Source organism: Bemisia tabaci, chromosome 10 (assembly GCF_918797505.1).
Source record: "Bemisia tabaci chromosome 10, PGI_BMITA_v3".
In the NCBI taxonomy this organism is placed as follows: domain Eukaryota; kingdom Metazoa; phylum Arthropoda; class Insecta; order Hemiptera; family Aleyrodidae; genus Bemisia; species Bemisia tabaci.
In genome coordinates, this window is record NC_092802.1 from 25,428,027 (window position 1) to 25,444,725 (window position 16,699).

General features: G+C 35.2%; 2 protein-coding genes across 4 annotated transcripts in view; one reads left to right on the forward strand and one right to left on the reverse strand.

Annotated features, from left to right (window-relative positions):
* Positions 1-36: 36 nt before the first annotated feature.
* Positions 37-9,403, forward strand: RfC4 (replication factor C subunit RfC4). The gene is made up of 7 exons (XM_019058923.2): positions 37-308; positions 1,520-1,631; positions 2,914-3,122; positions 4,412-4,607; positions 5,877-6,086; positions 7,097-7,210; positions 8,577-9,403. The coding sequence occupies exons 1-7, from the start codon at positions 199-201 to the stop codon at positions 8,685-8,687; spliced, it is 1,062 nt and encodes a 353-aa protein (XP_018914468.1). The 5' UTR covers positions 37-198; the 3' UTR covers positions 8,688-9,403.
* The window catches only part of LOC109042271 (peptide transporter family 1), a 66,912-nt gene continuing 59,503 nt past the window's right edge, over positions 9,291-16,699 (reverse strand). For 2 of the 3 annotated variants that reach the window (XM_072305399.1, XM_072305400.1), the window contains exons 11-16: positions 15,827-15,981; positions 14,727-14,849; positions 13,792-13,891; positions 12,210-12,338; positions 11,504-11,611; positions 9,291-10,657 (exon numbers count right to left, since the gene is read on the reverse strand). In XM_072305399.1, coding sequence (XP_072161500.1) covers positions 10,490-10,657; positions 11,504-11,611; positions 12,210-12,338; positions 13,792-13,891; positions 14,727-14,849; positions 15,827-15,981 — 783 coding nt within the window. In that variant the 3' untranslated portion in view covers positions 9,291-10,489. The remainder of the gene's footprint in view (positions 10,658-11,503; positions 11,612-12,209; positions 12,339-13,791; positions 13,892-14,726; positions 14,850-15,826; positions 15,982-16,699) is intronic. The other variant, XM_072305401.1, reaches the window with a different exon arrangement.

Genomic DNA, 16,699 nt, shown 5'->3' on the forward strand with positions numbered 1-16,699 from the left:
GGAAACGCCGGATGCAAGAAAACAACAACAGAAACTGAAAGTGCCGCGAAAATTCCCCTCGTGTACTGATAAGGTTATAAACAAAGACTTCACGCTCACGAACAGATTTTTTTTTACTACCAATAACTTTAGAAACTTTAGTGATTAACGTTTTCGAAATTCTCAAGTTTAACATTCTATTTACTCTCTCAATTAAGTATGTCAGTCAGCACTGACGAAAAAATGGACACCAGTGAAGTTGAGGCCTTACCTTCATCATCAAAAGACCCACCTTCCTCGCAACCAGGATCTAAGGATAATTTACCTTGGTAAGCAACTATTCAAGTTCTGCACTTGTTGGATATCATGCACAAGATTTTAATCACTCCTCTCTACCAAGCAGCATGCATTCCTGAAACAAAATTTCCTTCTATAATCGCAGATACAGCGAGGAAGCTCACAATTTTTAATGACGTTTTTCCGCAGCACCGCATTATTGATTACTGATATTTTCAAGTACAATGTGCTTCTTTCAGGACTGGTCATGCAAAATTTCAGCCACTCAAAATGTGTTGTCATATAGTCAAGTGAACTTTCAATTCTATCATCCAGTCTTGTCTATTAATGCACTGGCCAAAACTGTGGACTGAGAAATGAATTTTCATGTTTAGTAGAGTGGTCAACACAAGGCCAAGGTTAAATGGAGCTATGTGACAAGTCTGCTTTGTCATTCGTCCGTACCCAGTTTGTATAAAGTGGTCAGTTGCCTTTTATTTCGTCCACAAGAACTTTTGCGGACCATGGACCAATCCTGCAACATAATGACCCTTTGCTTGTTATACCTAGCCAAGTTTACTTGCGATTGAGAAACCATTCATTCATTTTTGCTGCTGCTTTAAGTGCCAAGCAAGAAATACAAACTAAGTTGTGAATGTGGTTTATACTATTCAGAGTATTATCAGCGGAATAAATGCCACACTTGTATTCCCAGCTTAGCAACAAAGGGGTTAAATGGCTTTTTGAAACGCTGCCATATTTTACTGGTTAAGTAATTTCAAGCAAGCATAAGTATGCCGTTTTATCTGTTGTTTTCTGCATGTCAGTGACCAAAGTGTAAAATGATGTATCTCCAATGTGATGCTTCAAAATCTCCGCTGCAATTTTATTTTGTCGAAGAGAAGTAAGCAAACTTAACAGCTTGAAAGTCACGCAGAATATTCTGCCAATAGATTAAAATAATCAAGGAAGTTTTCAAGACATTATGTTGACTAGTTTTCTCAAATGAGAGTAAAGTAAGACAGGAAGTCTAAAACGTCGCAAATGAAGGTGCAAGGTTCCACGCTTCAGCAACGATAAGGAGCTGTCACTATCAAATTATGCTTTACTCTGTTGGCAGAATATTCTGTTTAAATTTCAAGCTATGAAGTTGGTTTTCTTCTCTTCGAAAAATAGAATAAGAGTGGCCATCGATATGTCACTTATTGGACAGAGATCTTTAATTTCAAAGTGTAAAATATCTAATCATCTGCATTTTTTATAGGATTGAAAAATACAGACCCCAGCGATTTGAAGACATCTATGGAAACAAGGACACCATTGCAAAACTGAAGGTCTTCTCTCAAGTTGGAAATGTGCCTAATATCATCATATCCGTAAGTATTACATTCTTGATCAGAAAAAGAGAACATTATTTATTTCTCTAACAAAATTTCAACAGGAAGAATCCCAATTACGAGGAAGTAGAGTATACGAGAAAACGAACAAGCAAGAAAAAATAATGCTTACATTACATACGATGAAGAAAAACCTAGAAATAATATTTATTTATTTTTTTTAATTTTTCAACAAGCAAAGCTTAATACAAAGAATTTACAATAAAATATCATAATAAAAAAGTCTAAAATATCGATGGCCAAAACGTGAAATTACGTATCTCCAACATGTTTGTGACATTGCAGACCTTCTGTCCTACTTTCTTTTTCTCGGAAAACTAGTCATGGTAGTTTGACTTTTCTTCCCTGGTAGCAGAATATTCTTATAAATCTCAAGCAGTGAAATTGGCTTGTTTGACTTAGAAAAAATAAACAGGAAGTTGAAAACATCACAATTGAGATACATGATCTTACACAAGGGTCATTCATATCCCATTCATGAAAGGTATGCCCGAAGAACCCTCGACGAAATACCGAGAAATTCCCCACTGGCTAAAATTTATCATTTAATGAGGTGTTATGTATTCTCTACTTCCTGATAACAACGAGCTTTTACTATTGCTCCTCGTGGGTATGTGTATCGAGAAAACGAAGGCTGCAATGTGAATTTTTTGACACTCTTACTCAAGTTTTCTTGTGGAAATGTGGGGCTGTTGCTGCGTGTGTTCATAAATGCGGAATTACGAGCTGCTATCATTTGGAGGAATTTGATACTTTTGTTTGTCTTACCTTCCTGGCCAGCACACTGAATGAAGAATGTTGCTGAATTAACACCCAGGTTGTTAAAAATTTGCCAGTTGACTCAGGAATGTCTCTCTGGCTGTTCAAGCAACATTGAATTAACATTTGAAGTGTTCACATCAACACTCTAGAGTTGTTGCACAGATTTTTACCATCCATTTTATCAGTCCAGCAACTTTTATTTCCATGCAAGGAAGGAAATGCTCTCTTTAATCCCCAATCAAACATTGCAAGATTTCTACCAGATAATGCATGGTGAAAGTGCAAAAAAATCAATTTTCAGCTCTGCTTTTCTCCACATCGACACATAGTAAGTCTAATTTTATGAGCTCATCGTTCTCAAGAGGTTGTTAAGGATATCATATCACATAATGAAGAGATTTAGCCTGTGCCAAATTCTTTGGCTACCTGTTTGTGGTCATTATTCATTTAATTATTCATTCAAAACTTTAATTTACCGTTCACTGCTTTTTTTGTCCAGGGACCACCGGGTGTTGGAAAAACAACCACAATTCTATGTCTTGCTCAGCTTCTTCTGGGACCCTCATTTCGTGATGCTGTCTTGGAATTGAATGCCTCAAATGATAGAGGTATCGACACAGTCCGAAACAAAATCAAAATGTTTTCTCAGAGGAAAGTCACCCTTCCACCGAACCGACACAAGATAATCATCCTTGATGAAGCAGACAGGTGATTAGTCCGTTCCGATCTCATTTATAAATATTTTAAATATTTTCAAGATTCAAATTACTCTTGAGTACTGGACACATTGTGCTCAACATTTTTTGCATATTGAAGGGCTTGGGTTCAATTCCCCAGCCTGGACACCCGAGTTTGTTGGTCCCAGGCAACCACCACCTGAGACTGGATGAAAGGAGACTAGAAGGCTAAGTGCAGCATTGGCTCCTGAGGATGATTTGAAAATTGGTTGAAAAAAAAGAAAAATCTTTTTAGTCTAGGCTAGAACCAGGACCAAAGTTATGTTCCAGCTCATCCACCACTCAAATTGTCTGTCAAGGGAATAGCTGAATCGTCTGTCAATTGATCAGTCGCATCATCTCTCGATCAACCAATCAAAGTGCCTGTTGATAACGCGGTGCAATGTTCCGTCAATCGACCAGTTGAATCTCCTTTCAACCCACCTGTCGTATCGCCTGTCAATTGGATGTATTTCTTCCAAACGGAACTATGTGCACTATGACATGAGCCCTGTTATGCATGTATTCTTATGGGTCTCAGGGCTCATGTCTTCATGCGCATAGCTCCGTTTGATAGAAGTACGTCCAATTGACCATTGGTATAGAGTATTTTTGATCTTTGGGATCATGTGTATATAGACCAGGTTGATCATTTTACAATTAACCATCAAATTATTTCACAATTGACAGACAATTCAACCAGTTGATCAATCGAAATAATGACTGGTCAGTCAAAGAAAAATCGGAATGATCGATTCACAACAATTTGTTCAGTCCACCAATGAATGAATATGGACTGGTTTATCGATAATAAAGACTGGTTGACGGACAGTCGATTTGACCAATCAGTGCAATTGATCCTCAATCAATCATCTTGAGGAGTTCCTTCTTCGAAGCATTGTCAGAAGCATCTTGGCAGATAGATATTTCAATAAAACAGAACTTCCAGTAAGTTAGAGCAGAGTTATTCGTCTTCTAGTCTAAGATATGTTGATCATATACGAAAAGCAGATTTATCAACCGAAAATGTACTAATTTCCCTCTCCAGCCAAAATTTGGTCAACCTGTTGAAACAAAGTCAATTCAGAATTCATATCAGAGTCCTTCTTCAACTAGTTGTAAAATGTGTTATCAACAACTGATCAAATCGCCTTTTGATCAACCAATCAAACTGCCTTTTGAAAGACCAATCATATCGTTATTCAGTAGATGGATCAAATTGCCTATCCATCAAATAAAGTTGTTAATTTCTCTCACGCAGTTTTGCTTTCCATTTTTCAGCATGACCGATGGCGCCCAGCAAGCACTTAGACGTACAATGGAGTTGTACAGTCATACAACTAGATTTGCCCTCGCTTGCAATAACAGTGAAAAAATCATCGAACCAATCCAGTCTCGGTGTGCTATGCTTAGATACAGTAAACTTACGGATGAAGAGCTACTCGCCAACATCATAGAAATTTGTAATAAAGAACAGGTAGGTATTTTTCTCAGAATAATTTTCAGTCTCCTCTCGGCTCATTGATTTTCTCATGTCAGTGGGAGCGTTCTACGTCTCTTGCATCTTTCATGATGAAGGTGTAGTATCTTGACTCTAAAAAAATTGGAGTGCTTCTTAAGTTAGCACCCTAAAATGGACCACCAGACAAGGTACAAATTTAAGCATTCTGATGCGTATTTCCTGTTCAAAGTTTCACGTTGAACACTATTCCTTTAACAAAAATTACCGAAATCATCTTCCAACCAACATATCAACGTTTTAATTTAGAACTGGTCAAAAAAAATTGGAATTTCTTGCTTACAACAAGAACCAGAGTCTATGTGAATCAAATTACGCATCACATTGGTTCTGATAGGCTTCTGAACTGAATAACATTCCTTCCTTGCCCTAAGTCGTTCAACATGTGACTAACTTGCAATAGCTGAGCCAAAGCATCTAGATTAAAGTCGCCATATTTTCGTACCTTAGATTGTCACAGTAGCAATCACTGTGCGATCTAACTCAAGTAGATTATGGTTCTTTTACGAGCAGGAAGTTTGAATTTATGAATTACATAACATTAATATCCTGGTTGGAAGTTACTTTCAACAATTTTCATTTCACAAATTGTGTGTTACGTGAAATTTTGATGGGAAAACGTTGATAATCAAATTCGCACTTTGTCTTGTGGTCCATCGCAAGTTAAAAAATACAGCATTGTTTTTCCGTTTTATGCAACAGCCAAAGAACTTTCACTCAGCCTCTGAATTTCTAATACCAGGACCACCAATTGTATTTTTCTCATAAATTTTAATTTTCACTTCGGCTTGTGTAGATTTTTTTTCTCTTAATTTTTGCAATTTTGGTAGTCATCTCTTTATCATGGTGTCTACAATCCAGAATCACCAAGATACTTCAAAGGAATGACATCTCCTAGGAAACAGCAAGGAACTAACCAGGAAATTGGTTTTACAAACCAGGAATTTCCGTTATTTCAGCTCTGATACCCTTTTAACTATTTTGGCAGTCCCTGTTGATTCAGCTTCACAGAACCAAGAAAGAATTTTAAAAAAAATAAATTTTCCCTCTTACTACAGAGAAAAAAACAACAATTTTCGATGGGTAGCGTGAAAAAACTGTGGGATACATCTTAAAAATGCCTCAAAAAGTAAGGTAATGAGAAAATCCAATAATTCTAAACACCGTGGGTCTAATAATTTTTAAATACTGCATGTTGTGCAATTTCTAACTGTCCTTTTTTTCCAGGTATCTTACACTAACGATGGTTTAGAGGCGATTGTTTTCACAAGTCAAGGTGACATGAGACAAGCATTGAACAATCTACAGTCCACCGTTAATGGCTTTGGTCATGTGAATCGAGAAAACGTTTTCAAAGTTTGTGACGAGCCACACCCACTCCTAGTCTCTGACATGTTATTATCTTGCACCTCAGGAAATATTTCAAAGGCTTATGAGGTATGTGGTCTTCGGGTGGTGGTCTTTTTTACTAATTTTCATGATTTCAATAGTTACCTATTATGATTTCAAATCTCTGCAGTGAAAAATGGGCAGTTATCAGGTTCTACAACTTTTCAACTTAAGATTATGATTGGATGCTTTTACGCTGAATGAAACTGTGTACAAATGAATCAAAGCAAAAAGATTTACATGTGTACATACGAACTACAATTTTTTATAGTTCCTCATGATTGCATTCATCTGTACGTGGTTATTTTTAGCATAAATACTGCAACGGAGTAATTGGGTTTTCATAAAACTTGACTTACCTTCATTTTCAAGGACTTCATTAGATGCTCATTTTGCAGAGAATTTTACACGACTGGAAAACCAGGAATTTTCAGGGAATTTCATCAGGTCAGGGAAAGCAGGGAAAATTTAAAGAATTTGATCAGAAAGACTGGAAGGAAATTTTAAAAGTCTTGAAATTTGAAATCTAGAAAAGTATCAGTGTTGTCTACTTAATAAGAAGATAAGACCTTCACAAGTCTGGTTCGAAATCCAATGCTCTAAGTCTTACACTAAATTTTGAATCAAAATAAATACTTTTCAAGCAGAATTTGGGATTCTACTACTAAATTCAACGATTAATTCTTGAAAAAAAAAAGGTTCGCATGTTTCTGTACTTTAAAGTGATTTCAGTCAAAAAAATTTTGTATCATGTTCGAATTTTTATATTGTTTGTTAGGGAAAAACCTAGGAAAGTCCTCATTGGTTTTCTCCTTTGTTTTTATTAAAAAAAAAAAAAAAAAAAAAAAAAAAAAAAAAAAAAAAAAAAAAAATCAGATAAATTATTCTCTCTTGAGTACAAAATTGTATTTTTGTTGGCCTATTTAATGGATTTCCAGTTGTCTAAATTGAGGAGCGGGTGTGCAACATTTTCCCTGCATCGTCTTTTTTTAATAATTATTTTTTATTTTATTAGCTTTGTTCGATTTCCTCCCACTTTATGACCTTTCCTTTTTCAGATCATGCTTCATTTATGGAATCTTGGCTATGCGTCCGAAGATATTATTGGCAACATTTCCAGGGTCACCAAAAATCTAGATATTTCTGAGCCATTGAAACTAGAATTCATTAAGGTAACTTTCTCAGCTTAAGCTTTGAGGTCTTGTTCTTAAGTCTAATCAAAGGATGAAAATCAGAATCTGGAATTTTTTAACTTAAGCAGGATTTTTTTCTTCGTCTATTCTTTTCTCTTAGAATGCGATTTTTAATGAAGGAATTAAATATCTACCCTCACATTAGTCGTCTGAACACCCTGCAACAATCAAACCACTTAATATTTAAATTGTCTCAACACTGCGCGGAAAAAGGAACAACATTTTTTCTGTTCTTGTATTTTTCTCATCTATTATATTGAGCATCCACTCATCCACCTCTAAGTGTCACATCATCATTAATTTTGAATATGAAAAAATGGCAATCGGACACCTGTTTAATTTTTTTTTGCGACTCTGTTAGGTTCAGAAATCACAACTATCATCTATCACACATGCATCTGACCTAGTGGCAATTTTCACAAGTTGGTAGCAGTGGATGTCATCCATTGAAACGCATAATTAATATTTACCAAGGTTGGCCTCCTCCTCTTGAATCGATTGTTTAATTGGACTGCATTTTGCAATTTGGAACTATAAATTCTAGCCCGGTTTAAAAACAACGTATGTGCCATTAGTTTCCCTATGCACATACGTGTTTTTTCAGATGAGCCATAATTTATAGGTCCAAATTGCAAAATGCAGTCCAATTTAGATTTGAATAGAGGAAAAACAGTGTTACCAAATTGCAAGAATCACCACTGATCTAACTTATTACATAGATTCATACAATATTTTTTTTTGAGAGAGGCAGGTATCTCCGATAATTTTTTTCATCGAATATTGAGTGACTAATTTGAAAATATCATCCATTCCTCCCTCTCTGCAGCTCTGGGTAGAATTTTCCAGAAAACCAATTTTTTTCTAAAGATTTTCCACAGAAAATTCATTTTTTTAGAAAACTGATGCATGTTAGCCGAAAAGGGGTGTAATATTTACATCCAGTAGCCCAAAATACACCAGATAATATATTTGGCACTGTATATGTATAAAGGCACTGCAAAAGTACTGCATTTTTCCGCCGATGAGTTACGGATTTTTTTTTTGGAAAGTACTGAAGAAGTACTGTAAAACTACTAATTTTTCACCAGCCAGTTTTAGTAGACACTTTGTAGTAACCAAAATGAGCTCAAAGTTGATTTAATCTTCAGCTCCCACTGGAAAAAAAAGCTGATGATAAAAGGCACAATGACTATTAACCTGGCTGCGCTAATCATAGAATGTGCCTTGCCTTTCAAAATGTTATTCATTCTGATGGGGAGACGCGAAAAAAAAGTTTTTTGCAGGCTAAGATTTTAGCTTTTGCATTCATTGCAATTTATTTGCTATTTTTTCTTAATTTTTTCAGGAAATTGGATTGACTCACTTACGAATAGTGGAGGGTCTCGGTACATTCATTCAGCTTACTGGTCTCTTGGCTAAATTGTGTGAGCGCTCACTTAGCTTCCTCGAAGAATGAGAATGGTCATCAATTGATGTCCAATCAATGATAATCTTTTCCCCTGAGTATGTACATATTATTGAATTTTAGCTATTATGTATTGTGATTCCTATGAATTTTGAAACATTGAATACTATGCCAGCCCTCAACACAAGGTGTTCCATAGTCAATACTACCTCATAGTAAACAGATTTTTCTGTACGTCAATTTATCTCAGAAATAATTAAAGAGCTTACTGGACAGGGTAACCACGATCAGGAATCATCAAGAAAACTGAACTATGACAGGGAATTTTAAAAAGTTGGAAAAAACCTGGAAATGTCAGGGAAAAAATCTTTAGTTTATCTTAATTCGCTTTCCAGAATAGGTTTGACATTTTGAACAAGTTTTGCCCGGAAACTATTTCAGAGTATGTCTTTTCAACCATCTTGCATATTGTTCAATTGTCCATTTTAGTTAATTGAATGATTAATACCTAAGAAACAAAGCCTCACATGTTTCTGTCATTCACAGTGGAATACCGAAATGCCAAAAATAATTCATCATCAATTCTACGCAGGCATATTGTCAATGTGAATAGTTACTAAATTTTTGTTAGGGAACAAAATAATTAAAAACCTCTTTCATAGAAACGATTCATAGAATCTAAATGTATTTTCATCGCTTTTTTTATCCAAAAAATATAACTTTATACAAAAATACAAAACTCCAATTAAAAGCTAAAATCATAAAAATGCGTAATCATTCTTAGTCCAACCCCTAGATCTTCATGTGTGTTGGCCCTCTACACCCTAGTTGAGTAGAGCTGAGCCAATCTGCTAATCTGTGGCAATTTTTTCTCCAAGAATCGGTTTCTTTAATTCTGTATAATTATGTCTTTGGTGTCACAATTTTGGGGGTATCTCTAACTTTTAGTCCAAAGTGTGATCGCTCAGTTTTGTGAAGACAGAGTTGATGTAGAAAGTTCTCAAGAGCAAAAATCAGTTGCTATTTTGGTCTTTTGATTTCCTCAATGCGCAATTACTGGAAATGTGCGATGAGGGAAGGAAGTTTCTATGGAAAAATTTCCTCTTGAGCTCATGACTTTTTCTCATTCTACGCGCATGGCCTGATGTGCTAGAGTATTTTCTGCATCCCTGTTTGACAGTTATCATTTGTTATTGTTTTTAAAATCTTGAAAACGTCGCTCAACGACCTCATTGATCTGTAATCTCAGCCAACTGTTTCTGCATTTCCTGCATTGTTGCCACCTAGTTTCAACAGTTTATTTTAGAAGCACAACTTAACCAGACAATGACCTCATTATGCTCGTAATATGAAATATTGCTCTGACTGAGGATTTGTGCAACTGCACAAATGCAGTGAAGGCGCATTTATGCGGCCTGCCAGACTATTTGTAGAGCTTCACAAGATGGCTGCAATCAGCAATAGCTGTGTGCAGCGATTTGGGGAAACAGTTACATGTTTGTTGAAAGGCTTGACAAAACTTCTAAATGTTCCTTAATTAAGTTTGTTTTCTCAAAGATTTGCAAGCAGCATGATTTGTTAAAAACACAGAAAATACACCAAAAATACAACTGCTTTTATCAGAATATTTGAAAACTTTGCAGAAATATCTGTCGCAATAATATCAAGATTTTGTAATCATCTTGACTAGATAGATGTGTAGCAGTTCATGACTTTTTTCTCTTTTTTTCATTCAAATTTTTAAACAAAAAATAACAGCGGTAGTGTGTCATGAAGTAAAATTTCACTAATTTGGTGACATGTACGAAAACAGGAACACTTTATCACATTTATTTTGTCTTCCAGAGGCAAACTCAATTATCTGCAACATGCATCCTATTGTCTTGACCGTGGCCGTTCATGTGTTTTTCATCTGTGCTTTCGTCCTCTTCAGATTTCCTGTATTGATAACTGAGAGACATCCATACGAATATCAGCATATCAAGAACCATCAGGACTGTGTACAATAGAAACTCGTAAACCTGAAAGCAAGTTAATTTTTACTTGAAAGGATAAAGTCAGATTTCTGTGGCGGGTAGGCGTTGCAGAGCGCTCTAGCGGGCCGCACTAGCAACTTGTACATACAGGATAAAGTCATAATTCAGAATCAATAAATGGGTTATCAGAAGAAGTACAAACATGAGCCTTCTAATGTGGATTACCTATTGAAAGTTCCACTCAGAATATGATTCGTGCAATGGAAAATACTAAAATTAACTCCCAAACAAAATGTTGATGTTTCTATGTAGCTTTAGTCAGGAAAAAATTGTATTTCCTGCTAACAAAAAAAAAAAACCTGAGTCTACTCGAATCATATTGCGCACTCCAACGGTTTTGGGTAGGCTTTTTAATCAAGCAGTATTCCATCCTCACTCCATGTTGTCACTTAAAGTGTTTACAACATGCAATGGTTGAGCCAAAGCGCCAAGATTGAAGTTATCATACTTTCAAACTACAGGAAGAGACTATTATTATAGCATTTAATGTGAAATTTAATTCAAACAGATTATGTTTATCTATGTGAGGGAAGTTTTAACCTATTTATAAAAAAAACAATAATATCTTTGTTAAGTCACTATCAGCAATTTATGTCGTACAATTCGTTCGAAGGAAAATTTTGATGAGAAAGCATGTATTGTAATGCTCAATTCTGCACCTTGTCCAGCTGTTCATTGTAACCAGTAGTGTCATTTGGTTTTCCTTTTTTAAAAAAGATGAGGTCAAAAAGCATGTTTGCAATGCCAAAATAGGATTCATTCTGTCTAAATTTAGTCATCGCTTTGTGATTAGTAAGCTTCAAAGTAGGTAATAGCAATGGTCACACTTACTCTCCTATCGAAAAATTTAGCTTCAGAAATGATGACAACAAAAACATTCCCGAATGCAACAGTCAAAAGCCAAACAGATGATATCAAAGACTTCATACTTTTTGGTGCCTGTGAATAAAAATTAGGAAAAATAAATTCAAAAACACATAATTGAGGAATAAAAAGTAAACTCTACTAGAAGAATATTCGATAAACGTTTCAAGGCCATGATGCCCGTCTGCTCTCATTTTAAACATTGCAGACATTTGCAGTCATTGCAAACATTTTGTGACGCAGCAACCGAGATTTACATTTTTCCAGTTTCACTGTTGTATTTGAGAAGCGTCACTTCGTGATTTTGTTCTACAGGAAATAAGGTCAACTAGTCTGTCTCATGATTTTTGGAATGGAGACATATGATTGAAGAATTTAAGAGTCCACAGTTTTATAAATTTGTGCATCTTGTAGTTAAAAAAAACAGATGTATTTATAGGTGTAGGCAAGATAGAAAGTTCGCCTGTCTTAGACACAGTAAAGTACAAATTGAATATGCGTTCAGCTCTCATTGGAATTCTAGATTGGGAGCTCAAATTTTCAGTGGAAGTTAAAATTTTCCCGGATTATCTTTTGTCTTTGCCCATTAATTTACAAAATTTGACTTTTTCATTTTATGAAACTGTTTGCTTTTCATCAAATGCTGTAACACTGTGATAACAACTAAACAAACCTGCGAATAGGAGAATTCTAAGCCTGTTATTGAGAAGAGAATTTCAGAAGCTGTAATAATAATGATTTGAGGAAGTAACCATGCCATATGTAGTGTTGCAGGTCGAGTTAATGTGTTTATTTGAGTGCTCTGTAACAAGAATTTGCCACAATAGAAAACAAGTTAATCGCCATCATCATCAACAGATTAAAATTACGTAGGTCATGGATAAAATCGGTGTGCTGAAATTTCCTAAACGCCAGCTACTTGTCTTGTCTGCCACCTACAACTTGTAGTCAAATGAAGAAGTTGCCATAAATGCCCAAAGGACTCTGCATACTCCTTATGAGAAAGTGCATCATAATCGATTTTTAATTTTTTTTATTGCATTTAAATTCATCACAAGGTGCTGATCAAAAGTCATCATTGCGCCAACTTTCTACAACGCACGGTTTTCGCACAATACGCCAGGAACGTTTCAATTAATCGGCAATAAAGAGTCAGAAAGATTCCTCATTTTAGCACTCAAGTGAACGGTCAGCGGTGTGTCAACTAGGAAATCAGGGAATTTCAGCACCGAGCGGCAGTCTTATCTCAGATTTTGCATGCCTTTTTGCTTGACCATCCAAATCAGATTCGTGAGGAGCATGAGATCAGGAAAGTCGGAGAAAAACAGTGAACGTCTAACATACGAGAGCGGGAGGGAGATAGCCCCAGAGTAAGCAGGAATAGATAAGAAGATAGACAACTGCTATGTTTTTTCTTATTCACATCAGACCTGTTCTCAAATGCCTTATTCTTTTTAACTCTTTATCGCCGAATAATTAAAACAGTGCATCGTAGAAAGTTGGCGCAATGATCACTTTTTATCAGCATCTTGAAATGAATTGAATGTGTCAGAAAAATGAAAAATCGATCGTGATGCACTTTCCCTTAAGGAGTGCGCAGGGTCCTTTTCTCACAATTTCCCATCATTCTGTGCATTTTCACAGAGATCTTGCAGGTTTCTCAAATGGAAACTATCATCATTTTTTTTAAATTCCGCAAAACACAAGCTATGCTGCATGTTTTATTTTTAATTCTTATAATTTGTCAATCAAATACAATGTCATTTTAAATCTCTTTGATCTAAATCACTCTAACATCATGGAATTTTTCCTCTACAAATTCCTGTCGACCTCCTCTAGTATTCGATCTCTGATGGTCTCATTAGCATATTCTAAGTCCGTTTCTTCATCTACTAAACCTCTGGTCAATACACCAATATACTTTTCATTACCATGTTGCAAAGTCTCCTCTTGTTCTCTTTCGAAATTTGATAATCCTAGAGACCTCATTTAACATTGCTATGGCCTCCCTAGGGTATCAATGGAAAGAATTTCAATAATTAGTTAGCAAGACTTCCATATCTGTAAACACACCTTGACTTCCCGCAGTCCCTGATGATTTGCTTACTTAATTACTCACCAGAACAAGCATATCTTATTTTTATCTCCAGTGTTCGCAGATTCCTTATCTGTATAAAGAGATCTCATAAAAAATGTAGATTCTATCTTGAGCTCGCAGAACATATTTAAAATGAGAAATGGTTTTGAAAACTTACCACTTTTTCGCCATCTTTTTGAATAAGCAAATAGTATACACCTCCTGATTTAACTTCAATCGGTGGCTGAACAGTAAGACCATTTACAGTGACCAAGTATCTAGAAGAAAAAAGGTCATGAAAGGATTCGTTGTTAGTCTAATATCTTATAATTTAGGTAGTTTCCTTCAAAAATTTAATCAAACTGCACCTCTGCTAAAAACATAATTCCCTTCTGGATCAAAATGAATAGTAAGGTAATGTCTCAAATTGAATGATAATAATTAAATTCATAATTAAATGATAATAATTATAAAGTCTAGCAAAATAGTCACTTTTATATTGCAGTGTTCCAAAATCTCATCTCCCATTTAAATTTTTTGAAGGAAACCAACGTACGTTTTTGTTAAAAATTTTCTGGAAATAACCGTCATATAGGCCCCAAAAATTTCAACAATTTGGAGACAACATTTTTTTTTTCAGTGGGGATGTTGGTTGGTTTCCTTCCCAAAAATTATGATTTGATATGAGATTTAAACTTTGCAATGTAAGTAGATGTAGCAGTTTTGCTTAACTCTATCAAAACGACATGGACTGGCTCAAAAGCTTAATTTTTTCAAGTCCTGGTGATACAAAGAAGGGTTAGGTGCTTGATGATGGGAACTTGAATAAAGAAGAGGCGCTAGATGACACATCTTGCGCTTTCATTACTTGCATTCTTCCTGTGAAGACAATAATACTTCACATTATCAAAAATTGTCGTCATAATTTTAATTATTTAGACCATCCTCTCATCAGACCGTTGTGCAGTCAATTCATTGGTTGAACCATAAGTTATTATTCACTCATTTTTCATGTAGTTTTTGCAAATGTTATTGAAATTAAATTGATTGAAGATGAAGAAGCCTCAATAAAAGTATTTTCAGAATTTTAGAATACATTTGTAAAGTTCTTACTTTCCAGGGTCCACCTCGGATGTATCCGTTGACAATTGCTTAGGACTTAGTTCAAATGAAAATGAACCTGTATTTTCATTCATAAGGCTTACTTTCCCGCTAAGTGCTCCACTGTTCAGTAATCTGAAAGAAAACAACCCGAACATGTCATTGCATTCCACCAAAATGCAGAATATTCAAATTTCTTAGGTGTAATATTAACAGTAAGCACTAAAACTTGCTATCACCGTAAAAAAAGGTAAGGATAGAAAATCGATCCCCACTAGTTTATGTGCTTCAATACATCAGTCAATACTGAGTGAAAATTTCACCCAACGAAGCATGAAAATTATATTATTTTGGGATAGCGACTAATGAACCACTAGACTAGGTACAAACTTCAGTATTCTGTTTCAAGTTTTTCTTTCAAAATATTCACGTAGAAACCTACTGGAAGTAATACTGCAGGGAAAATTACTAAAATTAACTCCAAACCAAGGTACTCACGTTTTTATTTAGCACAGGTTACAAAAAATTTAAATTTCTCACCCACAAGAAAAACGTAAGTCCATGTGAATCAAATCCTGTACCACAAAGGTTTCAGCAAGCTTTTGAATGAGTAGTGTTCTTCCCCTGTCCCATGTTGTGCAGTGTGTCAACAATGTGCAACAGCCGAGCTGAAGCATCAAGATTGAGGTTGCCATGTTTTCATTCAATGAAGACTGTTACAATAACCCTCAATGTGCCATTTTACTCATTCGTAGATTAAGGTTTTTTTATGAGCAGAACGCTTGAATCGATGTATTGATAAACGTAATATCTCCGCTCAGAGTCAGGTACTGACAATAATTTTTGTCGCATAAATAATGACGAGAAACTCAGATGAGAAAACGTGTGTCACAATGCTGAAATTTTTAACTGGTCTAGTGGTCTATTCTTTTGATTTTTGAATGCCGTACTGAACGCCTGTTTTATTTTCTTTAAAGAAAAAATCAAGCGTTTTACGAATAAAATTGACTCTTTAAGATCTTCTATTACAATATTACTGTTCATTTATGCCTGGCGTATTCTTTTTTTTATCCTGAATAACTTATGACAAATATTGTTTATATCATACTTACGTTAATTTAGGTTTCCCATTCTCTGATTTTTCAAGATCATCGTACTGTTTCAGCCGTTGTAGTGTTAATGTTTGGGGTACAATGGATTGAAAAATGTAGGTTACACTCTGAAAAATAGGAAATGGAAATGAGGGAAAGGAAGTGTATGTTATACTCTGAAAAAAGGAAAATCAAATTGTAATCTTCCTCAAAGGTGCTTTTTTTTTTTTTTTTTTTTTTTTTTTTTTTTTTTTTACACCTACTACCTAATGACAAGTGTTTTCAGTCATTTAAAATATAACAGTATCAACTGAAGCATGCATCTGCTTAATATCAGCAGAAAATATAAAATAAGCCTGGAAAACACTTAACTGCATCTACATGACGATACCTAGGTATGTATTTGTGACTGGATCTGTGAAAAGGGACCTTATTGTCAGGATGAAAATTTCCTCAATTTTTTTCAAAAATTTTAACCGCGTTTTCTGCATCTAGAAAATTTTTATCTTGGAACTTCAGGACTCATAAAACCATCAACTTTCGGGGATCCAGGGTCCAACGTATGCCAACATTTTCAGATTTTCTCCTTCCATGCATTTGAAAAAGTTAAGGAAAATTTTCTCCCAGATGATAATTAAGTCCCTTTTCATAAATCCAGTCGCAGCTGTTTTAAAATTATTACATTCTTTTCACAAGATTAAAATTTTCATCCGAGCTGAAAATAAAGAAACGACAAATATATGTGTTTCCAGGCCTTTTAGTCACTTCATTAGAATGTTACCGCTGAATATTGCTGTGCAGAGGGAATAACGCTGTAAGAACATTCGAATGTTACCGAATTCTCTCCAATAAAATGAAAATATGAGGGGCTTGGAAGACAGGGTACGTAAGTGC

What these genes read in the sequence shown, in the direction of transcription:
- RfC4 (XM_019058923.2), top strand. Translation starts at nt 199, where the DNA reads ATGTCAGTCAGCACTGACGAAAAAATGGACACCAGTGAAGTTGAGGCC. An exon ending in ATCCTTGATGAAGCAGACAG is followed by an intron (nt 3,123 to 4,411) that starts GTGATTAGTCCG and finishes TCCATTTTTCAG; the next exon opens with CATGACCGATGGCGCCCAGC. An exon ending in TGAAACTAGAATTCATTAAG is followed by an intron (nt 7,211 to 8,576) that starts GTAACTTTCTCA and finishes TAATTTTTTCAG; the next exon opens with GAAATTGGATTGACTCACTT.